Source organism: Trachypithecus francoisi, unplaced genomic scaffold, assembly GCF_009764315.1.
Source record: "Trachypithecus francoisi isolate TF-2019V2 unplaced genomic scaffold, Tfra_2.0 Lachesis_group20, whole genome shotgun sequence".
Classification (NCBI taxonomy): domain Eukaryota; kingdom Metazoa; phylum Chordata; class Mammalia; order Primates; family Cercopithecidae; genus Trachypithecus; species Trachypithecus francoisi.
Genome location: NW_022681466.1, coordinates 9530971 through 9556762, shown reverse-complemented (window position 1 = coordinate 9556762; position 25792 = coordinate 9530971). Strand labels below are relative to the sequence as shown.

General features: G+C 60.8%; 2 protein-coding genes across 28 annotated transcripts in view; one reads left to right on the top strand and one right to left on the bottom strand.

Annotated features, from left to right (window-relative positions):
- The window catches only part of TMC8 (transmembrane channel like 8), a 13352-nt gene extending 5304 nt beyond the window's left edge, over nt 1-8048 (bottom strand). For 3 of the 4 annotated variants that reach the window (XM_033182378.1, XM_033182380.1, XM_033182381.1), the window contains exons 1-11: nt 7904-8048; nt 7030-7486; nt 6738-6886; nt 6292-6441; nt 5933-6015; nt 5260-5396; nt 4790-4937; nt 4010-4180; nt 3566-3705; nt 600-723; nt 161-258 (exon numbers count right to left, since the gene is read on the bottom strand). In XM_033182378.1, coding sequence (XP_033038269.1) covers nt 161-258; nt 600-723; nt 3566-3705; nt 4010-4180; nt 4790-4937; nt 5260-5396; nt 5933-6015; nt 6292-6441; nt 6738-6886; nt 7030-7178 — 1349 coding nt within the window. In that variant the 5' untranslated portion in view covers nt 7179-7486; nt 7904-8048. The remainder of the gene's footprint in view (nt 1-160; nt 259-599; nt 724-3565; nt 3706-4009; nt 4181-4789; nt 4938-5259; nt 5397-5932; nt 6016-6291; nt 6442-6737; nt 6887-7029; nt 7487-7903) is intronic. The other variant, XM_033182379.1, reaches the window with a different exon arrangement.
- TMC6 (transmembrane channel like 6) lies at nt 6354-25792 on the top strand. Of its 24 annotated transcripts, none has more exons than XM_033182364.1 (22): nt 6354-6459; nt 12097-12234; nt 12353-12480; nt 12638-12727; nt 13118-13247; nt 13712-13817; nt 13985-14081; nt 14186-14446; nt 14788-14978; nt 16488-16632; nt 17543-17698; nt 18087-18253; nt 18434-18613; nt 19866-19964; nt 20212-20287; nt 21319-21452; nt 21607-21783; nt 21904-21982; nt 23251-23368; nt 24645-24718; nt 25091-25167; nt 25498-25792. In XM_033182364.1, the coding sequence occupies exons 2-22, from the start codon at nt 12207-12209 to the stop codon at nt 25559-25561; spliced, it is 2577 nt and encodes an 858-aa protein (XP_033038255.1). In that variant the 5' UTR covers nt 6354-6459; nt 12097-12206; the 3' UTR covers nt 25562-25792. The 24 variants fall into 24 exon arrangements, 23 of the variants coding, with proteins under 23 accessions (XP_033038255.1, XP_033038245.1, XP_033038260.1 ...); XM_033182354.1 differs by having other exon boundaries at nt 13089-13247; XM_033182369.1 differs by lacking the exon at nt 6354-6459 and adding an exon at nt 9011-10101 and having other exon boundaries at nt 12408-12480.

Below are 25792 nucleotides of genomic sequence, written 5' to 3'. Positions count from 1 at the left end.
CACTCCAGACAGATGCGTGGGCCGTATTGGCCATAGCCACAGCCTGCCACTCAATCCCAGGCTCCATACTGGACCCGCTCACCCTTGGCTGTAGCCACTGGCCACCCCCAACATGCCCGTGGCACCCCCACCCTTCTGGAGGCGTCACCCCAGGGCTCACCTCCGAGGCAGGGTGACCAGGAAGGCGAAGGCCACAGTGAGGAGGAAGTTGAAGATACTCAGCTTGTACAGCTCCTCCCCCACGGAGTTCTCCCAGCACTGGGGTGCAGGGGAAGGGGACCTGTCACCACTCACGGCCCCCCGGCCCTCCCTTCCCTTAGCCTCCTGTGGGGGGTCTCTGTGGTACAGGTGCCTTGCCTGGTGTCTGATAGAATCGTTAGGTTGAAACCCAGGCCTTGAGGATGGGATTAGAGCAGGACAGCCATGCTACACCATGTGGCAGCAGTGGCACCCCCTGGAGGTGTGCCATGGTGCAGGCAGTCCTGCTCACAGCTTCTCTCAAAGGTGACTAAAGGGGCAGGAACAGGGCTCTGCACAGTTTGAGGGGAGCTTTTGGGGAGAAGGAAGGGAGAGACAGGCTCCGCCGGGCTGCCAGCCACCTGATAGTCACAAGCGTTGTAGCCGTAGGACTCACAGCTGGTCTTGTCTCGGCCAATGCACAGTATGGTCTGACCCAGGGAGAAGGAGAACATCCCCAAGCTGGCCAGCTTCAGCACCACGCACCTGGGGGTAGGGACCTTGTCAGGTGGAGAGGCCCAGGCACACAGGCACCGGGCTCCCCCCAGGCTACAGGTGTGGCTGATGTCTTGAGTGGGATCATGTTGTTTCCTGGGCCCAGTCTCCTTCCAACCTGCTCTGTCTGTGGCAACGTGGTCCAAAGTGTATTCTCAGAGTCTGAGTCTCCAGGTGATTCATGGGAAAAAGGGTTCTGTGGGGTTTTGTTTGAGACCGAATCTTACTCTGTCACCCAGGCAGGAGTTCAGTGGTGTGACCTCGGCTCACTGCCACCTCTGCCTCCTAGGTTCAAGCGATTTCTGACTAAATTTTGTATTTTTAGTAGAAACATGTTTCGCCATGTTGGCCAGGCAGTTCTCAAACTCCTGACCTCAGGTGATCCACCCGCCTTGGCCTCCCAAAGTGTTGGGATTACAGGTGTGGGCCACCGTGCCCAGCCAAGGGTTCTGTTTTTAAATCAGTTTGAGAAACACTGCACAGTCCAGCCACGTTCCCCCACACCCGGTGTGGAGAGGCACATGCAGCAAGCCCTGCGGTGGAGAAGCCTGTGGCCTTTTCAGGCTCCTGACTGCAGGCGAGCTCCTCCTTTCCTCTGCCGCCTGTGGACATCGAAGCCCACCGACACGAGCTTGCATGTCATAAACACGTGCCACACATACGTACTGCACAACGCATGACCAGACCAAATAGGTGAGATCGTCTAAACGAAACATCATCGCATGCACGTTATCTGTTTTTGCCTTTTTTTTTTTTTTTTTTTTTTGGAGATAGGGTCTCACTCCATTGCCTAGGCTGGCGTGCAGTGACGGGATCACAGCTCCCTGTAGCCTTGACCTCCTGGGCTTAAGTGATCCTCCCGCCTCAGCTTCTCTAGTAGCTAGGATGGTGTGGCAACATGCCCAACTAATTTTTTTGTAGCTTTTGTAGAGACGGGCTCTTGCCATGTTGCCCAGGCTGATCTCAAACTCCTGTGATTCTCCCATCTTGGCCTTCCAAAGTGTTGACCTTACAGGTGTGAGTCACTGTGCCTGGCCACGTGTTATCTCTGAGGGAACATTCCCACTGCTGATACAGGGCTAGAGAGTGGCTGGGAACAGTGGTTCTCCTGTTGGGGGAGCTAGGGGTAGGTGAGAGCTTTTTTGTTTGTTTGTTTGTTTTTTGAGATGAAGTCTAACTCTGTAGCCCAGGCTGCAGTGTAGCAGCACGATCTCGTCTCACTGCAACCTCTGCCTCCCAGGTTCAAGCGATTCTCCTGCCTTAGCCTCCCAAGTAGCTGGGATTACAGGTGCGCGCCACTGCACCCGGCTAATTTTTTGTATTTTCAGTAGAGATGGGGTTTCACCATGTTGGCCAGGCTGGTCTTGAACTCCCAGCCTCAGGTAATCTGCCTGCCTCGGCCTCCTAAAGTGCTAGGACTATAGGCATGAGCCACTGCACCCAGCTGGTGAGAGCTTTTTAACTTAGAGACAGGGTCTCACTCTGTCGCCAGGGCTGGAGTGCTGTAGTGGGATCACAGCTCACTGTGTCTTCAAACTCCTGGGCTCAAGCCATCCTACTGCCTCAGCCACCCAAGCAACTGGGACTACAGGCGTGCACCACCAAGGTCCGCTAACTTTTAAATTTTTTGTAGAGACGGGGTCTTGCTTTGTTGGCCAGGCTGGTCTTGAACTCCTGGGTTCAAGCAATCCTCCCACCTCGACTTCCCAAAGTGTTGGGATTATAGGCGTGAGCCACTGAGCTCAGTCCAAGGGCTTATTTTTAAAATCTCCACCTTGTTGAACACTTTGAATTTTTAGGTTTTTTTTTTTTGAGACAGGGTCATATTCTGTCACCCAGGCTGGAGTGCAGTGGTGCACTCTACTGCAATGTCTGCCTCCCAGGTTCAAGTGATTCTCCTGCCTCAGCCTCCTGAGTAGCTGGGATTACAGGTGTGTGCCACCACACCTGGCTGATTTTTGTATTTTTAGTAGAGACAGGGTTTCATCATGTTGGCCAGGCTGGTCTCGAACTCCTGACCTTAGGTGATCCACCTGCATGGCCTCCCACAGTGTTGGGATTACAGGTGTGAACTACCACGCTGGGCCTCAACAATAAAGTTTCAAAGCAAACCAAACACAGCTGACTTTGAGGAAGCAGAGGGAAAAACAGGGCAAGTGATGGGTGAGGGTGGTGGGAGGGAGAGAAGCCAGTGGGAGCTCAGGTGGGCTTTACAACAGAATTTCTGTGGCTGAGTGAAGGGTGGAGAAGTATGGGGTCTAGACAGGACCTAAGTACTAAGGCAGAAGGTGGCAGAGCCTGGGGGGGTGGTCCCAGCTGCTCTGGCGGGAGGATCGCTTGAGCCCAGGAGGTCGAGGGCTTGCTTTTGAACTTGCACCTGGTAGGCACAATGCGCTTGACTTTGGCTGGGTGCTTCACCCATGTGAACCTCAGTTTCCTCATCCCTCAAAGGGGGATGAGGATGGTCTGGACTCCATGGGTCACGTGAGGGTTGTCCAGGTAAGGGGAGTAAAGCCTCGGGGTGTAGAAGCTCTGCATGTCCCGTGTTGCTGGTTTTCCTGTGTGCAAAGCCCATTCCCAACGCCCCTGGCCACAGTCCCTCACTCCACTGAACGGCCAGAGCTTGGTCCAGACTGGCAACTTCCTTCAGAGGTGGGGGACTGGAAAGCCTTAGACCTGGGGCAATGAGGTCGTGTGCTGTGAGGTGTCTATCTGCCTTCTCTTGGGCCACTAGTGAACAGGGAAGCCTCTCAGCTGGGGACCCCAGGTGCCAGGTGACAACCAAAACAGAGCAACAGGATGCAGACTTGTCCCCACCAAGGGTGGCGCTCACCAGATCAGCGTGAGATTGACCTCTGTGTTGGGAGGGTAGTTCTCCAGCTGGACCAGGAATGTGAACAGCAGGGGACCCAGGAAGTTGACCAGGGCGATGACCCCAGGGGGCAGGTACTGGAGCAGCAGAAACAGGGACTCCTGCAGGAAAAGGCAGGTCAGGGGAGCCCATGTGCTGGGGGGCCCCTGTCGGCTCTCTGCCCCCCATGGCCTCCTAAAGTGTAACTCTGGGGCAGGCCCAGAATAGGGAAGACTGTAAGCTATTCCCTCTGGCAGCCTGGCAGTTGGTGGGAATATCCAGTGGGAGCCCGCCTTTCCTGGCTGCGACCTGTGGCCACGACCGATTGAACTTCACTGTGCCTCAGTTTCCTCATCTGTAAAATGGGATCATCCCATCTCCCCCCGCAGTTCTGGCCAGGATTAAATGAATGCAGTTGCCTAGCACCTCCTTGTTGTCCTGTGAGTACTTGGTTGCCCAGAAGATGGCGCTGATGGCCCCAACCACCAGGAGCCCGATGAGTATGTTGACCCGCAGGTAGGAGAGCAGGTGGCAGGCCCTCTGGGCCTGGGTCTGCTGCTGCATCAGCTGGAAGCGACGGCCCTCCTCCAGCTCCACCTGCCAGGAAGCGTGGGGACAGGGGCAGCTGCAGGCGGGGTGGGCGTGGGGGGAAAGGGTGCAGGAAACGCTCTCACATGCCGTCACAACCGTTCACACTCACATACACCGTCAGGAACTCTCACACTGTCACGTTCCCAGAGACACCCTGATTCACACATTCACAGGAGTGCTCACCATCACCCATTCAGTCACATGTGCCCTCACACGCACACACATTCACACGCTCTCTGTCACGCTCCCACAGGCTCCCACACATGCTCACACACACTGGGACAGTCGCACTTGCTTGCACACACCTGGAGCTCATGGAGCTCACACTCGCTCACACACCTGCAACTCATGGATCTCACGCACTCGCTCACACACACACCTGCAGCTCGTGGAGCTCACACTTGCTCACACACACCTGCAGCTCGTGGATCTCACGCACTCGCTCGCACACACACCTGCAGCTCGTAGAGCTCACGCACTCGCTCATACACACCTGCAGCTCGTGGATCTCACGCACTCGCTCGCACACACACCTGCAGCTCGTAGAGCTCACGCACTCGCTCACATACACACACCTGCAGCTCGTGGATCTCACACACTCGCTCGCACACACACCTTGAACTCGTTGCTGATCTCATGCTTCTTGATGATGGCCGCTTCCTGCACCCGGATGCAGAAGTCCCAGGAGGAGAAGACCTTGGCGCTGAGAGGTGCCTGATAGCCCTGACCCAGCAAAGTCTTCTGTGGCAGCCCCTTTACCATCCTGCGGGGCAGGAGACCAGCGGCTGCTGGAGGAGGGGCACCTCTACCATCCAGCCTCAGCCTTGGCCTTGGCTTGGCTCTGGGCCTGTGGTGGGGAGGGCGCCTGCAGCCCCAGGTGCAGGTCCTGGTGAGTGAGGGGTAGGGGTAGGGGGGCAGTGGCCCTGTTCCTAAGGTCTGCGGCCAGAGCCTGGGCTGAGGAAGCACCCAGGAGCCTGCTGTGCGGGGCCATGGGCGTTCCTGCCAGTGGGAGAGTACCCTGCCAAGGAAAGGGGATCAGGGAAGATTCCCCCAGGAAGGGTTGAAGGCATGGGCTTCGCTCTCACCGCTGCAGAGTCCCACAGAAGCAGAGGAGCAGGCAGGCCAGCGGGCTGAGGAGGTAGGCCAGGTGGATGCTGTACACCGAGCTGCTCTCAGGCCCCACTCGGTACGCACCATAGAAGAGATAGGTGTTGGTGAAGGCCTGGGGACAGCGACGGAGATACCCAGCCCGGGTGAGCGCCAGGCTCAGCTCAAGTGCTTTCCATAGATGATCTCGCTAGCCCCTGTGCAATCCCCTCATCAGGTAGGGAGTGTCCCATCTTACAGAGGCCCACAGAGGTACGGCAACTTGCCCAAGGTCACAGGGCTTTGAGAAATAGAGCCAGGACTGGAACCCCGGAGCCCCCACTGGTAACCACTCCATGGCTTCCCAGGATGAGGGTGGGGAAGTGCTGCTCCTGGAGGCCGGGGCCCTTTTCCCCTTTTGTCCCTGGCACCTCCTACACCAGCTGGGCTCCGAGGACCACGGGCAGGTGTCCATGAGTCTATGTTGGGCACAGTGGCCTGAGCCTCTCTCTAACCCCACCACTGGCCAGGCCAGTCTGTCTAGGTAAGGCCATCCCCTGAGGAGCCCAAATGTCCCTGGAGGAGTATAGATCCTCTTAGACTTGTGGCCCCTGAAGCCAGTTCCCTGGGTCTCCCAGACTCTGGACCATAGCCAGGACAGACCTCACTCACCCTGCCAGTTAAAACATGCCAAAGTTGATTGTGGAACCTCAAAACGCCAGGCTGGGACTGGCGGCTGCCAGGGCACTGGAGGGCTGTTGAGAAGGAAGGAGGTCAATAGAGAGGGATTCCCCAAGGCATAGATGAGGTTCTGTGGCTACTGCTCGGTAACCCCCAACCCTGGGGAGGCCTGAGCAGGGGGTTGAGGGTGTGTCAGAGGTGTGCCCCACACAAGGTGGGGTCAGGGAGAGACCCCGGGGCCGGCAAGGCAGGACCACACCCAGGGTTGTCCCCACGCTCTAGGCCCTGGGCCAGCCCCTCATGGCGCAAGTGGGCACTGGAGCACTTCCCCTGGTGGGTCGCGCACTCACTCAAGTTCAGGGCGGGGCCTGGGTCAGGGGGGCGGAGCCAGGCCAGGGGCAGCAGCACGAAGCTCGTGGTGAGCAGCAGGCTCAGCAGGTTGAGTAGCAGCAGGAAGCGGAGGAAGGTGAAGTAGGACCGGATTCCGGTGCCGAAGAGGCCTGCAGGGAGAGAGCAGGGTGGGTCAGGGAGGCTGGGGCCGGGCTGAGAATCCACGGGCGGGCCCACCGGACGGGGTGGGTGCCCGCCCGAGTCCGGAGGTACTGCTGACAGTCACCTGGGGGCGCTGCGGGGCTCGAGGTTTGCGGTGCCCGCGGGCGGAGGGGGGGGGGGGGAGGGGCTGATTGGTCGGGGGACCCGGGCGAAGGCAGGTGGGATGATGCCACCCTCCTTTTTCCGATTTGGGCAGTGGGGCTCCAGAGAGGGCAAGGGGAGGCGCGGTTCGCGCGGGTCCTACCCCCGATCTCGTAGAGCGCCGCCTCCCAGAGCCCAAGGCCCCGGGCCAGCCTCTGCGCTGCCTCCCGCAGGCGCCTTTCCACCGTCTGCCGCCGGCGCTGCCACCTCTGCCAGCGCAAGGTCTGCACCCCCGCGGGCTCCCGCAGCTGCCTGGACGGGGGTGGTGACAGGGGCGCCCCTGAGTCACCCGCCCTGCCCACCTGGGCCAGGCAGACGGGGTGTTCCCACCCCCTCCGACGGGGCAGCCTCGCAGCACCCCCCCACCCACCGTCCGGCGCCCGCGTGGCACCCACCAGATGAGGCGCTTGTCCATCATGGCATAGGGCAGCCCGCGCACGGGCGTCCCGGAGCAGCGCAGCCGCTCCATCTCTGCCTCCCACAGCTCCTCGGGCTCCGGCACCCCAGGGGCCCGCTCCGATGGCACCGATCGCGGCGGCAGCATCTCGGCAGGCGTGGGTGGAGGCTGGGGCGCCTGGCTGCCCGTGGGGGGGATATGAAGCCGGAGGTGGATGAGCCGCAAGGCCTTGGCCCTGGCCTCTGTGCACTCTGGGCTGGGGGCGGGCCCGTCCTTCCCCTCTGCGCCGGCGTGGGGGCCTGGGTTCCTGCAGCCCTAGAGTCCACTTGCCCGGGTCTGCCGCTTTGCCGCCTCCCGGGCTCAGAAATGAGAGAGAATCCTGCTGGGGTCGAATTCGGGCCCAGTCCCGCTCCAACTCTCAGAGGGGGACACAGCCACGGCCTCAGTCTCCCCATCTGTCAAGGGCATGGAAAGTCGAGGCCGTCACAGGCAAAGCCAGGACTTGCTGCACCCTGCACCCATCTGTGCCTGTGCCCACCTTCACCCTGAGGAGAGACAATTCCTGCTCTTCTCCACATGCCAGTTTGCCCTTCGGGAAGAGCCTGTGTCCCAAACCCCACAGTTCCTGGGACTTGGCATCTGTTGCATCTGACTCTGGATGGCCCAGGACCCCCTTCTGTCTTCCTTCTAGTGGTCCAGCCTCCAGGCCCAGGTCTGGCCAGATACCCCGCGAGCCCCCGCTGAGGACCTGTGGCTACAGCCCCAGCCATGGGGACAGGAGCAGGGACCCACTGCTGCCCTTGTAGGGCTCTAGCTGGCCCTCCACAGCCCCTCACCCTCTGCATTCTCCCTCCACTTAACATCCAGCTCACCTGGGGACCTAGGGACTGAGTCCCTGGAGGAATCCCCTTCTCAGAAGGCTCCTGACAAGCCAGGCAGGGCAGTGAGGGAGCCCAGAGGAGGGGTCACGTGACAGGAACCCCGGCTTCCCTCTCTACTACCTCCCTCCTCTCCTCCCACCCCATGGTTTCCTCTGCTCTAAACTGAGGCCGAGCAGGCACTTCCTGTGGGCCCCTGAGATGCAGAGGTGAAGGTAACAGGCATAGGCCACTTAGCCTCCCCGGGAGCTCTGTGCACGCTGGGCTGCAGGTGGCCCGCCCTTCCTCTCTGCACAGGAGTTGGGCCTGGTCTCTTGCAGCCCTAGGGTCCACTGTCCCGGTCTGCCCCCTGGCTGCCTCCAGGGATGCCCAGCCTGTGACTGAGGCCCTCTCCGTTCAACCCCTTCCAGCCTGGAGAGGCAGGACCTGACCTCGAGTTGGGAGCCTGACGTGGGTGGGGATACGGACGGCGGGGTGCAGGGGCCAAACTCTTTATCTGCCTGCCACAGAGCCCCTGGAGGGTGTGATAATGGCAGGATGGCTGGCTTCCCTGAACCTGGCTGCTGGGTTTCCAGATACTCTTAGTGTTACTGCTGGACATCCCCCCGTCATTGGCGCTATCATCTGCCAAGGCCCAGGCCTAGCACCTGGCCCATAGTTAGTGCTCAGGAAGTGGCTCCATTCATGCTCTCCCAGGCTAGATGTTTAAGACATAGTTTTGCCAATTCCCTGTCCTCGGGCCCCTGGGAGGCCCGCAGCCCTTCCTCTCTGCTCCCTCTCCACCTGCTATAGGGCCCAGTCACCTCAGGTTGAATGTTCATAGGTTTTTCTGCCTCTCTGCCCACCTCCTTCCTGGTTTCCAGACTCCTTTCTGTGTGTCAGGCCCAAGCTGTGTGCTGGTGCTGGGCACACAGTGGGCTGGGGTAGGAGGGGGCACAGAACTACAAATGTACATGTCAATAGGAAGTGGCAGGTGCTCCACCAGGGTTCAATCTGGGGAGGCTCCCCAGAGGAGGTGGCATTTATGCAAATTCAGTGTGGGTATGCAGAGGGGGAAGCAGTGGGAGGAGAGGCAGGGGCTGGGCCTTCATGCTAGGGTGCCACTTGCCAAGAACCAGCTAGGGGTAGCCATCTGAGGACCACACTGGCAGCTGCAAAAGGTCCCAAGCTTCGCCCCTGCCTGGTCCTCGCTTTTGCCTGCCTGCTCTCACCTGCAGCAGCGTCCTGTCCTGCCCTCCTGGGCTCTAGCTCACATTCACCCTGCCTGCTTCATGGCCTCTCCCCACCTGGAATGACCCTTCCTTCCAAATGGGCTTGGGGTTGGGGGTGCCATCTCAAAGCCAGTTTCCTCCATGGAGTTCCCAGGTGGACCACCAAGTCTCCTGCTTTGACTGGGGGCGCCCAGATTAACCTCTCACAGCCTCAGTTTCCTCATCTGTGAAATGGGAGAATATCAATGCATACCTTCCTGGCTCATGGGAAATAACAAAACAGGGCAATGGGTACAGCACCTGGGGACAGTCAGCGTGTCCTCCTTTTCATCCCCTCCTCTCCACACAGCACACAGGAAGTGAGCCAGAACTCTTGCTAGATAAACAATGAACCCTGTGCAGGTGTCAGTAGGGGCAGGTAACCAGGCTCCCCAGCGGAGGTTGGGAGAGTCAGCAGGAAGCTTGCGGTGGGAGGGTTGCCTCATCTGGCGTGAGAGACTCTGTTCCTGGGGCTTTCAGCGGCATCTTACTTGGACAATCCCCAACTATGGGGAGCAGATGGGTCTGGAAGTACTGCCCCTTTCTGGATCTTGGGGAAACTGAGCCTCACAAAAATTGGGTACTTCAACCGGGGACTGGAATGAATCCAGACACTCGGCCCGCCGTGGCCCAGCTCAGACCTCAGGAGGAGGGGTCGGAAGTTGGCAGGGGAGGAAGGCACAGTCACCGCGGGGCGCCCGGAGGGGAGCAGGGACGCCGCGGGCGGGGCCGGGTCACGTGATAACCAAGGTCCGCCCCCCCACGTGGGCCGGGAGGGGCGGCTACCCCCAGGCCCCGCCAGAGCTGCGACTGGCCCAGTCGCCCCGTGGGGCCCTTTGCCACTCCCTCGGGAAGGAGAGCCGAGCCCTTAGTTCCCGGCGGCCCTTGGGCACAGGTGAGCCGTGGCTGCGCGCGCGGCCCCTCCTTCCCGGCGCCTCCCAGGTGAGCAGCCGCGATTCCGGTCCCGGGTCCTGCCAGCCCCGGCTGCTTATCATTCGGGGACAGCGGAACGCCCCCCTGAATTTCTTTCGGCCTCTAAGGCCACTTGGTAGCCGAGTTCCCTCCCCGGGTGCTCCTGGAGCTCCCAGGGCTTGACTCTCCGGCTCGGACAGAGCTGGGAGCGACAGGAGCGCGGAGGACAGAGTGGGGGGCCAAATCTGCAGACCCCACCCAGATCCCCCAGCCGAGCTCCGGGGCACTGGGAGGGGAGGGGCAGAGAGGCCACTGGCCGCAAGGGGCGAGGGACAGGGAGGCCGGCTGGGCGGGTTCAGTGGCCCCCGAGTTGCAGCCGCCCTGGGCTCCGGGGCCAGGTTGCGGTTCTCACTGGGTAGCGGCTGCTCCCGGGGGGCTCGCTGCCGGATGGGGTGGGGGTTCCTGGAAACGGGCGCCACCCAGCCCTCCCCACCTGGCTCAGGGCTCAGGAATGGTGCGCCTGGAAACTCCGCTGGACTTGGCGGGGCGCTGGGGTGCCGGGTCCCCGGGTCCCCTGAGCTTAGAAAGGCCTGTCTGGAGGAAGGGATTCCAGCTTTAGGGACCGGATGGGGCGTCCTTAAGCCCCTCCTTGGGCAGCTGTCCCGTGTTAGGCTGGGTGGGGGCCGCCTCGAACCCAGCTCTACTGGTTTTCTTTTTTTTTTTTTTTTGAGACGGAGTCTCGCTCTGCCGCCCAGGCTGGAGTGCAGTGGCCGGGTCTCAGCTCACTGCAAGCTCCGCCTCCTGGGTTTACGCCATTCTCCTGCCTCAGCCTCCCAAGCAGCTGGGACTACAGGCGCCCGCCATGTCGCCCGGCTAGTTTTTTGTATTTTTTAGTAGAGACGGGGTTTCACCATGTTAGCCAGGATGGTCTCGATCTCCTGACCTCGTGATCCGCCCGTCTCGGCCTCCCAAAGTGCTGGGATTACAGGCTTGAGCCACCGCGCCCGGCCGCTCTACTGGTTTTCCCACCTCTTTGCTCCTGCTGGAGGGAGGGGGTGGTGTGGGGCCTGGACCCGAAGATGGCACCCTGGACACTGAGGGAGGGCACCATCTGGCCCTGTGACTGGCACTCCTGCAAGGGGCTGCTCTGTCGGGGCACCCAGGCTTTGCCTGTCCGAGGAATCGCCCTTCAACCCGGCTGACTTTGAGCCCTGAGTTCCTGAGAGTGAAGGCAGGAGCAGCCCAGGGCAGAGGCCGGCAGGACTCGCTGGTGGTTGGGAGCTGAGTCCTGGCTCCACTCCCATAGGGTGAATAGGCCCTGAGCCCAGGGCCCCAGGCAAGGCTGCTCTGGTTACAGTTGTGCTGGGTGACGCAGAGCCAGGACAAAGGAGGCCTGTTGAGGTCCTGGCCACCCCTCCCCAGCTGGCCGCCCTGGGATGATGGAATGCAGGGGAGTGGGTCTTCTGAGAACATGGGGACCTTGGCGCCCTGATGGGGGTGGCATGGAGTGACCGCTGTGTGTGGGGGAAGAGCCTCCTGTGCTGCTTCCGCCTGGGGCTGGGGGCGGTGAGGGCTCCAGCAGCTAATTTCCTCTAGAGGAAGTGCTTTGGGGTCATAGGGCAGATGCAGAGACGGCCTCCAGCCTGCCCTGACCTTTCTTTCCAAAAAGGAGGTGTCTCTGTGCCAGAACCCTGGGAATGGAGGTCCTTAAAGGGGCTGTGTCTACAGGCACCCCACCTCTTCCCCATTTCCCAGGGACTGGCGACATCAAGGAAACAGATGGGGAACTGCAGACCCCACACCCTTCCTTCCTCTCTCCCCTTTCCAGACACTGGAGGGGCCCCATTCTATTCTGGCATGAGACTTATTTGGTGCCTGACCACGTGTTTACCTGGGATGGTAGGGGGGCAAACAGGACTGCCTGGGCTGTGAGTGGCACCTCCCGTGGTCCCCCCGGGAATGGCCGGGGTGAACGCCCACCAGGCATTGAAGGCCAGCCCTGGCTCTGTGCCCCTGTCTCATCAGATGGGCAGCAGGAAGCTCCGAAGGCGGCACCCAGGCTCTGAGCTGCCCTAGGTCTGCAGACTAGTGGGCGTTGGCCAGAGACATGGCCCAGCCGCTGGCCTTCATCCTCGATGTCCCTGAGACCCCGGGGGACCAGGGGTAAGTGCTCTGGGGCTGGGGGCTGGAATGTTCCACCCCTCACGGAGAGGTCGCCTGAGCAGGGGCCGCTGGAAGGAGAGAGGCGGCTGTAGCCTGATCGTCCCCCCAACCCCCTTGGCAGCCAGGAGCCCAGCCCCTACGATGAAAGCGAAGTGCACGATTCCTTCCACCAGCTCATCCAAGAACAGAGCCAGTGGGTGGCCCAGGAGGGGCTGGAGCTGCAGCAGAGAGAGCAGGAGGCCACAGGTAAGCCCAGGCCTGGATGCTGGGCAGTGTGGACCAATACTTGGGTGCCCCAGCTCCTCAGGACGGGTCTCCCGGCTCTGCAGGCCTGGGATGGGGTGGGAGATACTGTGGCCAACGGCATCTCCAGGACCCCTGGCGAGTCTTTTTTGCTTTGTAGGGAGTGGCCAGCAGACGCTCCGGCAGCCCGAGGGCACCCAGAGCACGGCCACACTCCGCATCCTGGCCAGCATGCCCAGCCGCACCATTGGTGAGTGGGACCCCCGGCCCCTGGGGCTGGGCTGGGCTGGGCTTCCCGCCAGGCATCTCCCTGGGTAGCGGCTGCTCCTGTAGCTCAGAGCCAGGCCCAGGGCGGGCTCCTAGCCCACCCCATCTGTCGCTTGGAGGCCCAGCACAGCCCCATGTGGCCCTTTTGGGTTCTAAAAATGACTCCAGAGTCGTCACGGGGTAAAAATAGGCTTTCGGAACGCAGTGGTGCCCGAAGTCTTTGTTGAAAGGATTTTCCTGGGTCCTGGGAAGGGATGAGGGATGGGGAGGCCTGTGGTGAGCCCTTCCTGAAGGGAGGGAGGCCTGGCCTTGCCCGGCCTGGCCCTGCCCAGCTGCCTCCGTAGGCCGCAGCCGAGGCGCCATCATCTCCCAGTACTACAGCCGCACAGTGCAGCTTCGGCGCAGGAGCAGCCGGCCCCTGCTCGGGAACTTGGTCCTCTCCGCCCGGCCCAGCCTCCGCCTGTACGACCTGGAGCTGGACCCCACAGCCCGGGAGGAGGAGGGTGAGTGGGCATCGGAGCCCCAGTCCCAGGTGGACACCGGCCTGAGGTGGGGTGCAGGAGGCCAGCCTGGCCGGGGCGGGGGCTGGGGTGCTGCAGAGCCAGAGGTCCCTCTCCTGTCCCTTAGCAGCTTCCTGAAGGCTCCCCCGTCCCTCTGCAGGGACCTGTGGGGACAGGGAAGTGGGGGTCTTACCTCACAAGCCTCCTGGAGTGCTGGGCAGGTTGTGGCCCTGGGCCCCGAGTCGGGGACTGCGTAGGGGAAACAGGCTCCTCTGTGCTGTGAGCTTCCTGCTTGTCGCAGCGGCCGACTGAAGCAAACACATGGATTGGTGATTCAAGCTCAAATAAGGGCACCAAGGTGTCTCGGGACGGTGCCGCAGGGACGCACAGGCCTGTCCAGGGTTCTGGCTGCAGGCGGCAGGGAGGGGCACTTGAGGATGGGCAGGACCTGCCTCTCCCTCTTGCAGAGAAGCAGAGCCTCTTGGTGAAGGAGCTCCAGAGCCTGGCGGTGGCACAGCGGGACCACATGCTTCGAGGGATGCCCTTAAGCCTGGCTGAGAAACGCAGCCTGCGGTGAGCAGCCCCGCCCCGACCCCGCCCCTGCTTCTGCACCCCCAGACCCACTTCCTCAGCTGGGCTGGGTGGTGGGGGAGAAGGGGCTAAGCCGGTGGGTGACTGGTCTCCAGGAAGGAGAGAGGCCCCTCATTGGTCCAGGCACTTATGGCTGCCTCTGTCCCCAGAGAGAAGAGCAGGACCCCGGCGGGGAAGTGGAGGGGCCAGCGGGGCGGCGGCGGGGTCTTCTCCTGCTGTGGTCGGCTCAGATATGCCTGCGTGCTGGTAGGGGCCCCTGGTCTGCCCTGGGGCTGGGGCGGCTGGGCAGGGCTGGGGTGGCCTTGGTGCCTCCAATGGCCTCACCCTCACGGCCTCTCTGCCTGTGCCAGCAGGCCTTGCACAGCCTGGGGCTGGCGCTGCTCTCCGGCCTGCAGGCCCTGACGCCATGGCGCTATGCCCTGAAGCGTATCGGGAGCCAGTTCGGCTCCAGCGTGCTCTCCTACTTCCTCTTCCTCAAGACCCTGCTGGCTTTCAACGCCCTCCTGCTGCTGCTGCTGGTGGCCTTCATCATGGGCCCGCAGGTCGCCTTCCCGCCCACCCTGCCAGGCCCTGCCCCCGTCTGCACAGGCCTGGAGCTCCTCACAGGCGCGGTGAGGAAGCCCTAAGACCGGGGTACAGGGCGGTGCCTGTCTTTTGCTGGCCTGGTACCGTGTCCCCTTCTTGTCCCAGCTTCCCTGGGTCCCCAACCCTTGGCCCGCTGTGACTCCAGGTGGCTACAGCTGGCTCCCCGCCTCCCTCTCAATGCCCCTTGATGCCCACCGTGCTGGGGTTCCCTTGGGGCTGGGAGGCCCAAGATTGTTGTGGCCATGGGCCCTCCCTGTTTCCCTCTCGGCCCCTGTCTGGCCGCCTCCTGCTCTGCCTCTGTGGCTGTCAGGCCTGAGGGTGGGGTGCGGTGGGGAGAACCCTGACTCACTGGATCTCCCTGTGGCAGGGCTGCTTCACCCACACCGTCATGTTCTACGGCCACTACAGTAATGCCACGCTGAACCAGCCGTGTGGCAGCCCCCTGGACGGCAGCCAGTGCACACCCAGGGCGGGCGGCCTGCCCTACAACATGCCCCTGGCCTACCTCTACACTGTGGGCGCAGGCTTCTTTATCACCTGTATCACCCTGGTGTACAGGTAACGTCTCCATCTCATGACCTAGGCTCCGAGCTCCACTCATCCATCCATCCATCCATTCATCCTTTTGCCTGTTCATTGATTCTTCCCTCTTTCCTTTCTTCCTTCTATCCATCTACCTGTCTGCTTTCTTTTTTTTTTTTTTGAGACGGAGTCTCGCTCTGTCGCCCAGGCTGGAGTGCAGTGGCCGGATCTCAGCTCACTGCAAGCTCCGCCTCCCGGGTTTACGCCATTCTCCTGCCTCAGCCTCCCGAGTAGCTGGGACTACAGGCGCCCGCCACCTCGCCTGGCTAGCTTTTTGTATTTTTTTAGTAGAGACGAGGTTTCACCGTGTTAGCCAGGATGGTCTCGATCTCCTGACCTTGTGATCCGCCCGTCTTGGCCTCCCAAAGTGCTGGGATTACAGGCTTGAGCCACCGCGCCGGGCCATACCTGTCTGCTTTCATCTACTCACCTATCCAACTATCTACCCATCCATCCATTCATCCATCCACCCACCCATCTACCCACTCAATTCACCCACCCGTCCACCCATTCATCCACCCACCCACCCACCCATCCATCCACCCACCCACCCACCCATCCATCCACCCACCCACCCACCCCCCACCCACCCATCCATCCACCCACCCCCCACCCACCCATCCATCCACCCACCCACCCATCATCCATCCACCCACCCATCCATCCACTCATTCACCCACCTATCCATCCATTCACACATTCACCCATCCACCCACCCATCCATCCACCCACCCATTCACCCACTCAGTTCACCCACCCATCCACCCGTCCACCCATTCATCCAACACTCACCTATCCACCCACTCAATTTACCCACCCATTCATCCACCCATCTACCCACACATTTATTCACCCACACACCCACCCACCCACCCACCCACCCATGCATCTACATATTGCACAAACATTCTCCGTGCTCAGCTCAGGGCAGGATGGTAATGTCCTAGCGGGGCTTGCTGCCTCTGGAGAAGATGAACCACTGAATGGGCTGGGACAATCCAGGAGGCTTAGTGGTGTTTCCCGGTGTTATGGGAGCACTGGGGAAGGAGTCAGGCTGCTTCCCAGGGGAGGCGGCACTTGTTCTGAGAGGGGAAGGTTAGATAAGAGTGGGGATGCATAAGGAAGCAGGGAAGATGTTTTGGTCATTGGGACCAGCAGTGCAAAAGGGCCTGAGGTGAGCCCAGCATCTTCTGGTCCGTGTCTCACTGGGAGGCCACCAGCCAAGTCAGTGGTGAATGCAGCCCTGCCCCCTCTTCTAGGCAGATGTGGCTGGTGTAGAGGGCTGGTGGCAGGGCAGGGACATGGCAGGAGGCCCAGCCAGGCCCCAAATGGCTCCCGAGTGGGTGGTTGGGGTCTGGCTGCCAAGAGCATCTGGTCTGCCTTCTCCCCTCGCCTCTGCCCCTCGGCCTCTGCCCCTCGGCCTCTGCCCCTCGGCCTCTGCCCCTCAGCTCATTGGTTGCCATGTCTGTGTCTGCTTCTCCCCAGCATGGCTCACTCTTTCGGGGAGAGCTACCGGGTGGGGAGCACCTCTGGCATCCACGCTATCACCGTCTTCTGCTCCTGGGACTACAAGGTGACGCAGAAGCGGGCCTCCCGCCTCCAGCAGGACAACATTCGCACCCGCCTGAAGGTGAGTGGCCCTGGAGCACCAAGCTGACCTGCCCAGTTCCCTGCAGGCCTGGCCCTGGGTCCACTTAGGACCCTGTGGCCAGAACCGTGGTCTGGAGGGAGGGCCATCAGTCCGTGAGCTGAACTCGGGGCGCTGGGCAGGCGTGGTCTTCTGTTTGCGGTGACGGGGCAGGCCCTGAGTTTTTCGCCAGTACACACCCCTCAGTTAGGGGCTGCCTCTGTTGTCTGCTAGCGGCTAGTAGCACCATGGCCCAGTGAGCACCCGGGAGCCTGCCCTGAGGCCTCAGGCCCCAGCTGACACATGCTTCCTGGCTGGCGTTAGCTTGGTGGCCACAGAAGCCCAGTGGGTGAGGACTGTCATTTTTTCTGTGGCTCAGTGAGAAGACTGAGGCATAGAGGCCGAGGCCCTTGCAGAGGTTGCGGGGCCAGGAGGCTGCAGAGCTGGGCCTCGTGGAACATTCTCTGCCTTTCTGGGGTTCTGTGCTTCAAGGAACTCGGAGCTGTGACTTGTCATGAGCCACTTCATGGGGGGCTTCTGGTCACTGGGGGCCACCCACAGCCACAGGGAACAGGAAAGGACTCCTAAGCCAGGCCCCAGCCCCAGCCCCAGCCCCAGCCCCAGCCCCAGCGGGCAGGGCTGGGGAGGCAGCTGGAGAGGGGTGGAGGCAGGGCCTCGGAAGTGAATGCGGCCCAGGCACGGGGGCCTCTCGGCAGGGGACTGGGTCCTCTCTGTGTCTGGAGGGAGGGTCCTCAGCAGATGAAAAGGCAGGTGGGGCATGGGGGACTGACCCTCTGTCCTGGTTCAAGCCTCCTGGGGTGTCTCATGTGTGTTGTGTGCCTTGTGCTGTATCTGCACATCTGCACGTGTCCGTGCTCTGATGTGGCTGACGGGGACATGGTGCCGCCTGCAGGAGCTGCTGGCTGAGTGGCAGCTGCGGCAGAGCCCCAGGAGCGTGTGCGGGAGGCTGCGGCAGGCGGCTGCGCTGGGGCTTGCATGGCTGCTGTGTCTGGGGACCGCGCTGGGCTGCGCTGTGGCCGTCCACGTCTTCTCAGAGTTCTTGATCCAGGTGCGGGGATGGGGGGAGCCTGGCTCTTGCTTGGAACGTGTCCCCAGCGACTCTGGGCACCGGCCCCCTGGGGAGGCAGCCTTGCCTCCCCTCCTCCACCCAGCCAGCCCAGGGTGCCATGTACGCTGCGCCCTGTGCTGGGGCTCCCTCCCAGCCCCACTTCTCACCCCTTTTCCTATCTCACGGCTTTTTTTTTTTTTTTCAGTTTCTGGTTTCTTTTCCACTACCCGTGCCCCTCCCCGCTTCCTGTGTGGTTTGAACTTGGGGCCTGGGGAGGGCCAGGTCTTGGAGGAGGGAGGTGCTGCCTGCCAGTTCTGCCCCGGGCCCCTCCCTGTAGCTGCCCCCTCCCACCACGAATGGGGGGCTTCCATGACACCAATCCCTGCAGAGTCCGGAGGCTGCTGGCCAGGAGGCTGCTGGCCAGGAGGCTGCGCTGCTGGTCCTGCCCCTGGTGGTTGGCCTTCTCAACCTGGGAGCCCCCTACCTGTGCCGTGTTCTGGCCGCCCTGGAGCCGCATGACTCCCCGGTGCTGGAGGTGTACGTGGCCATCTGCAGGTGTGTAGCTGCACATGAAAACGTCATTTGGTGCTGGAGCTGATGCTGGTGGTGTAGCTCTGGGTGTATCCAAGCCTACTTAGGAAGAGGCCGGTGTGGCCGAGCCCCTGGTGGGGGCCCTGGGGTGCATCTTCTGTCCCCTGCACCCGCCCCTCAGCCTCTGCACCCTGCCCTCTGCAGGAACCTCATCCTCAAGCTGGCCATCCTGGGAACGTTGTGCTACCACTGGCTGGGCCGCAGGGTGGCTGTCCTGCAGGGCCAGTGCTGGGAGGACTTCGTGGGCCAGGAGCTGTACCGGTTCCTGGTGATGGACTTCGTCCTCATGCTTCTAGACACGCTTTTTGGGGAACTGGTGTGGAGGTGAGGAGGCCCTGGTGGGCTGGGTGGGGAGCGTTCTCCCCTTAGTGGCCGGTACGCGTGGCTGGGAGGTTCTCAGGCCTGGACCTTTCACATCAGGGCCCTGTGTCCCCACCCTTCAGGGGAAGACTCTGGAAATAGAACCGAGCTCACGTTTAGATTGGAAAGGAAAACAGGTTTCAAAGGGACATGTATGGCCAGGCGCGGTGGCTCACGCCTGTAATCCCAGCACTTTGGGAGGATGAGGCGCGTGGATCACCTGAGGTCAGGAGTTTGAGACCAGCCTGGCCAACATGGCAAAAGCCCGTCTCTACTAAAAATAGGAAAATTAGCCGGGTGTTGGGGTGCACACCAGTAGTCGCAGCTACTCGGGAGGCTGAGGCATGAGAATCGCTTGAACCCGAGAAGTGGAGGTTGTAGTGAGCTGAGATTGCGCCTCAGCACTCCAGCCTGGGCGACAGAGCAAGACTGTGTCACAAAAAAAAAAAAAAAAAAATGCGACATATGTATCGCACAACCTCAGTCTAGGATACAAAGGTGAAACAGGCAGCAGTGAATGGACAGCGGAGGGACATTTAAAAACTGTTCCAGGTATTCCGCTGCGGGTTCTGGCATGTCAGCTGGTTTTTCCTCTTGGTGTTTTCTTCGAGAATATGTGAATTTAACAATAATAATAAGATTAAAAAAATCAGCAGGAGAGCTGGTGCGGTGACTCACGCCTGTAATCCCAGTACTTCGGGAGGCTGAGGTGGGAGGATCACTTAAGCCCAGGAGTTTGGGACCAGCCTGGGCAACAGAGTGAGACCTCGTCTCTAAAAAAATAAAAATAAAAATAAATAAAAATAAAAATTAGCTGGGCATGGTGGTGTGTGCCTGTAGTTCCAGATACTCACGAGGCTGAGGTGGGAGGATCGCTTGATCCCAGAAGGTCAGGGCTGCAGTGAGCCACGATTGTGCCACTGCACTCCAGCCTGGACAACAGAGCCAGACCCTGTTTCAAAAAAGAAAAAATCATTTGGTGCTGGAGCTGAAACTGCTTGTTTAACTCGGTGTATCTGAACCTACTTTGGATGAGGCCGGTGTGACCAAACCCTGGGTGAAGGCCCCAGGCTGGTGGGTCTCTCCTTGGTGTTATCTGTGGAAGGGCCAGGATGTCACCTGGCTGGGGCGTGGGCGCCCTCTGGGTGTGGGGACTTGGGCTGGCCTCCCTGGGCATGGCTTTTCCCGTCTAACTCTCCGGGGTCCTCCTCGGAAGCAGGATTATCTCCGAGAAGAAGCTGAAGAGGCGGCGGAAGCCGGAGTTTGACATCGCCCGGAATGTCCTGGAGCTGATTTACGGGCAGACTCTGACCTGGTGAGGGTCCTCTGCTTGCCTCCTGCTGTCTGGCCCCTTGGTCAGTGCCCCTTTCCCCCTGGGGTTCCTGCACCTGCCTCCCACTGGGGGCACAGCCAGGCCCAGCCGTGGACCCTGGAGCGATGCAGGCCCTGACCAGGACCCAGTTTTGGCCACTCTCACATGCCCTGCCCGTGGTCTGGAACCAGCCTGGTCTCAGGGAGGGGGAGGGCACTGGAGCAGCCCCTGAACTGCCACCCTTCCCCAGGCTGGGGGTGCTCTTCTCACCCCTCCTCCCCGCCGTGCAGATCATCAAGCTGCTGCTCGTCTTCTACGTCAAGAAGGTGAGGCTGCCAAGGCCTGGGGAGGGCTGGGCTGGCAGGGTGGCCTGGCAGTGGGGGCAGGACTTAGCTGGGCAGAGCCTGGGACACTGGAACCGTCCCCACCGGAGTGGAGTGGGGCTGCCCTGGCCTGTCCCTCAGCCCAAGGGACGGCTGACCCCTCCTGGCATCACTGTCTTTGGCAGACTGGGAAGCATCGCTGGGTTCAGAGGTCATCACCAGGTACCTGTGTGCCCCTGGCCAGGGCTCTGGGAGACACTAAGCCTTGGGACCTCTGGGTCCCTGGAAAAGTGACCCTGGTCCTCTGTCCGCAACTGGGTCATGCCCAGTGGTTGAGAACTAGGACCTCCCTTCCTATCCTGGCTCCTGTCTTTTTATTTTTTATTTTATTTTATGTTTGAGACTGAGTCTCGCTTTGTTGCCCAGGCTGGAGTGCAGTGGTGCGATCTCGGCTCACTGCAAGCTCCGTCTCCTGGGTTCACGCCATTCTCCCGCCTCAGCCTCCCGAGTAGCTGGGACTACAAGCACCCGCCACCACGTCCAGCTAATTTTTTTGTATTTTTAGTAGAGACGGGGTTTCACTGTGTTAGCCAGCATGGTCAAGATCTCCTGACCTCGTGATCCACCCACCTCAGCCTCCCAAAGTGCTGGGATTACCGGCGTGAGCTGGGATTACACTGTGCCTGGCCATCCTGGCTCCTGTCTTGTCTGGCCTTCTGTTTCCTCATCCATGCAATGGGGACCAGGTTCCAGTGGGGACTGAGGGAGGTGGCGTGTACAGTGTTGTGTGCAGAGCCTGGCATGGCAGCGACCTTCAGCGGATGGAGGTGCTGTTGGCATCACTCCTTTGCGTGTGAGTGACCTGCAGGCCTCTGTGTTCCTCTGTAAATGAGCAGGCTGCAGGGAGCGGGGTCCTGTCCTGGGCCCTGCCTGCACGCACAGCTCCGGTTGCCCTTCCCTCTTGGGCTCCCCCAGGCCTTGGAGGGGTGCTGAGGGGTAGCAGGACGGTGGCAGAGCGTAGCCTTTCCCCGCAGACCAGCCTTCTGGCTAACTGCCAGGCGCCGCGCCGGCCCTGGCTGGCCTCACACATGAGCACGGTCTTCCTCACGCTGCTCTGCTTCCCCGCCTTCCTGGGCGCTGCCGTCTTCCTCTGCTACGCAGTCTGGCAGTGAGTAGGGGCAGGTGGAGGGGGCCCTTCTGTGTCATCCTGGGGTTGGGTGGTGGTGGGGGGCCCAAGACTTAGGGGTGAAGAGGACGGGCTGGGAGGGAGCCGGGTGGGCTGTTGCCCGGACTGGGGGTTTCCTGGTTGGCCTCTTCCCCAGGGTGAAGCCCTCGAGCACCTGTGGCCCCTTCCGGACCCTGGACAGCATGTACGAGGCTGGCAGGGTGTGGGTGCGCTACCTGGAGGCGGCGGGCCCCAGGGTCTCTTGGCTGCCCTGGGTGCACCGATACCTGGTGGAAAACACCTTCTTCGTCTTCCTGGTGTCAGCCCTGCTGCTGTGAGTCCCGCAGGTGGGGGCGGCCCTGGGGAGATGGCCCTCCCTGGGCCTGCACTGGGTGGGGCCTGGCTGCTCCTGGGCTGTGGCCCTGGGCCCTGCCTGACAGCCCCTCTCCCGCAGGGCCGTGATCTACCTCAACATCCAGGTGGTGCGGGGCCAGCGGAGGGTCATCTGCCTGCTCAAGGAGCAGATCAGCAACGTGAGTGCCTGACCTGGGCTGCCCTCAGCCCGCCCTCTCGATCGCCCGGGGGTGACGCTCCCCTCCACCCCCATGTACATCCTCTCCTGTGGGCCTTGGCTGGTGAAAGGGTTTGTTTGCCAGACAAGTGACCCTGATCAATACGTGCACTGCAGATCAAGTGACGAAACAGCTGTGAGACAGAGCCAGGCTCCTGATCCCCAGGCACCCGCAGGGCCCCACTGGGACCGGGGCTCCGGGGGGTGGGGTGTGGTTTCAGCCCCTGGGGGTGGCCCCGCTGAGGGCTCAGACAGTCTCTGTGAGGATTTCTGAGATCCCAGAAATGGCTTTTGGGTCCCTATGGACTCTACTCATTTTACAAATAGGGGGAGTAAGGTTGAGGCAGAGTCAGTACTTAAAACTTTTTCATTCTTTCTTTTTTTTTTGGAGAGAGAGTCTGGCTCTGTCGCCCAGGCTGGAGTACAGTGGCGCAATCTTGGCTCACTGCTGCAACCTCCGCCTCCTGGGCTCAAGCGTTTCTCCTGCCTCTGCCTCCCAAGTAGCTGGGACTACAGGCACCTGCTGCCACACCCCACTAATTTTTTGTAATTTTAGTAGAGATGGGGTTTCACCGTGTTGCCCAGGCTGGTCTCCAGCTCCTAAGGCAGTCTGCCCACCTCAGCCTCCCAAAGTGCTAGGATTATAGGTGTGAGCCACCACACCCGGCCAAAACATTTTTAGGAAGAAAACGATGTTTGGCTGGGTGCGGTGGCTCAGCCTATAGTCGCAACACTTTGGGAGGCCAAGGTGGGAGGATGGCTGGTGCCCAGGGGCTCGAGACCAGCCTGGGCAACAGAGCTAAACCTCATCTCTGCAAAAATTTTAAACGTTAGCTGGGCATGGTGGTGTGCGCCTGTAGTCCCAGCTACTTGGGAGGCTGAGGCAGGAGATCGCTTGAGCCTGGGTTGAGGCTGCAGTGAGCTATGACTGTGCCACTGCACTCCAGCCTGGGGGACAGAGGGAGGTGATGAGGCCCTCGTGCTGTGTGCATGGGAGTGAGCTGCAGAAGGGGATCAGACCCCATAGCCCAGGGGCAGCCCTCGGGAGGAGTGTTCACCTGGCAGCTCCCCCCCATGCCCACTCCCTCCGCTCCTCTCTGCCCAGGGGACCTTCTTGCCCACTGTGCAGTCACCAAGTTAGAGACAAGGCACTTTTCCCCCTGGGCCACCCAGCCTGGCCTCTCCCCTGGGGAACGGGTCCCCGCGAAGCAGGTCTTGTGTCTTTTCCAGGCTTGCATCCTGCTGCTGGGCTCTGCCCTCCCCCCAGGGTTCCCCGTCCCCTCCCCCCAGGGTTCCCCGTCCCCTCCCATTGCTGTTTGTCCTCCTGCAGGTTTTTACTCTGGGGCTGGTGAGTGCCAGGGTCCTTAGGCGTGCTGCACACTAGGGCTAGGGGGGTGCTTGTCGGGATCAGTGGCTCGTGTCTGCCAAGGCGAGGGCATAGTGGGGTGCAGCCAGTGGGCCTCAGCAGCCATGTGACCCTGCTGCTGGATAGTTGGTGCCAGGAGCCAGGGCTCCAGGCAGCTCGTCCCAGCTCGTCCCAAGCGCTCATGGGATGGCTCCCACCTTGCTCGGGTTGTAAACACTGCAGTACACACTGTCCCATCTCCTGCCTTTTCCGTTTCACCACACAGAGCTGAAAGCCGGGCATCTTGGCTGCGGTGGTTGTCTGGCCATAGATGCTGGAAGTGGGAAGTGGCTCCTGCCCTACTGGGTGGCATTTCAGAGCCCCCAGGGGCCAGGCAGGGCCAGGTGGGGCCAGGTGGGGATGCAGAGTGGTGCTGGGAGAATCCCAGCTCTACCCACTGTTGCTCTGGGATGGGAAGGACCTTTCTGCAGGGGGTGCTGGCTGTAGTGTCTACCCAAGGCAGAGCTCTGACCCCAGGCTTTGGGGCCGTCGGCCTGAGCGTTCCTCGAGCAGGTCGGCATGGCTCAAGCACACGGCCCCTCCACACCCATCAGCAACTCGATAGAAGCAACTTAGTTTGTTGCATAAGGGCCCATGGTCTCTTCTTAAAGGTATTCTAAGTGGCCCTCCTAGGCCGAGCCAGGTTGCCCGGTGCCCAGAGCCAATCCGTGTGGCTCTCGACAGAACTCCTGTTCTCTTTGCGAAGGTTCCCGCAGGGAATCCCGGTCTGACCCAAGCACTGATGCTCGGTTTCTGTGCACCAGGTCCTTTGCTAAGTGCCCCTCTGCTTGTCACATTTCATTGTCGAAAGAGCCCTGGGTCAGTCCAGTACCGGCCCCAAAGATGTCCCCGTCGTAAGACTGTCTGGAGCCTGTGACTATGTTATGTTGTGTGGCTGGGGAGGTAAGGTTGAAGGTAGCTGGCTTGGGATAGGAGATGGCCTTGGATTATCATGGTGACCCAGCATGATCTCAGGGTCCTTCGAGGTGAAAAACAGAGGCTGGAGTGTCAGGGTCAGTGGCGCCACGTGAGCGGGCCTTGAGCGGCCGCTGCTGGCTTTGAAGTGGAGGAAAGGGCTGAGAGCCACGGAGTCCTGGGGCCTCTAGAAGCTGGAAAAGGCGAAGAAGGGGACTCTCCCCTGAAGCCTCCAGGAGGAGCATAGCCCTGACGATGCTTGATTGGAGCCCAGTGAGACTCATTTTGGACTTCTCACCTCCAGAACTGAAAGTTGAGAAACTGGTGGAGTTTAAGCCACGAGTTGACAGCTCGTTACAGCAGCAGCAGGAAACTCACGTAAACCCTGTGCCTTGTGTTATTATCCCCCTTTCCAGATGCTGCCACTGAGGTCAGAGAGTTAGTAACCCAAGGCAGAGCCAGTAAGTGGCAGGGCCGGTTTTACATTGAGTCAGGCCGGCTCTGGGCTGCTGATTATATTTCCCTTTTCCCTTTGGCCACTAGGAAGCTTAGATTCACACATATGCCCACTTCCTGGCTCTTGGTTTTTCCTTGTCCTTGTTTGGTGGCCCTTTCACCTTTTCTTTTACCTTTTTGCTGCTTGTGATGTTGAATGCACCTCTTGAGTTTTCCCTCAAATGCAGTTTGGAACAGGCTGGCTCTGGATGGGCTGATGGATGACTTCTCCCCTTTGTGTTCTGGCTTTTCTAGGAGGGGGAAGACAAAATCTTCTTAATCAACAAGCTTCACTCCATCTACGAGAGGAAGGAGAGGGAGGAGAGGAGCAGGTGAGGGTCTGTGGAGGGATTGGGGACACTGAGCCCGGGGGGAGAGGGTCCAGGGCTGGACAGTGGGGCTGCCACTGGAGCTACACCACGACATTGCTGACACTCGATCGCTTTTGACCTACAAAAACCTCCACCCCGCGCTCACCTTTACTCTCTAGAGCCTTCTCTGGCCTCCGGAGCCTGACCATTTTGACAGGGACTTAAAATACATCTCAGGAGAAAGGCTGTGGGGCGCCTGGCCTGTCCCTTGCCGGGCCCTGGCCGTGCCCAGCCAGGTTGCAGGGATGTTGATGTTGACGGGGTCCCGTCAGTGACGTCTCTTTCTGGCAGGGTTGGGACAACCGAGGAGACGGCAGCACCCCCTGCCCTGCTCACAGAGGAACGGGGTGACTAGAGGGATGGCGATGGGCCTCACGGGCCCACCCAGCACCCTGAGACCACACTGGTGACTCCCAGTGACCCTGCTGGGACATCAGGACAAGGAAGACACTGTCTCGCCTCTCGAAAGCCGCAGCTGCGCCTGGGCTGGAGCCAGAAGGGTGGGTGAATCCGGCTTGGGCATCCACAGTGAACTCTGCCCTGCCTGGGACTCTATTTATTCTGATTAAAGGGGTTTTGCAGATGG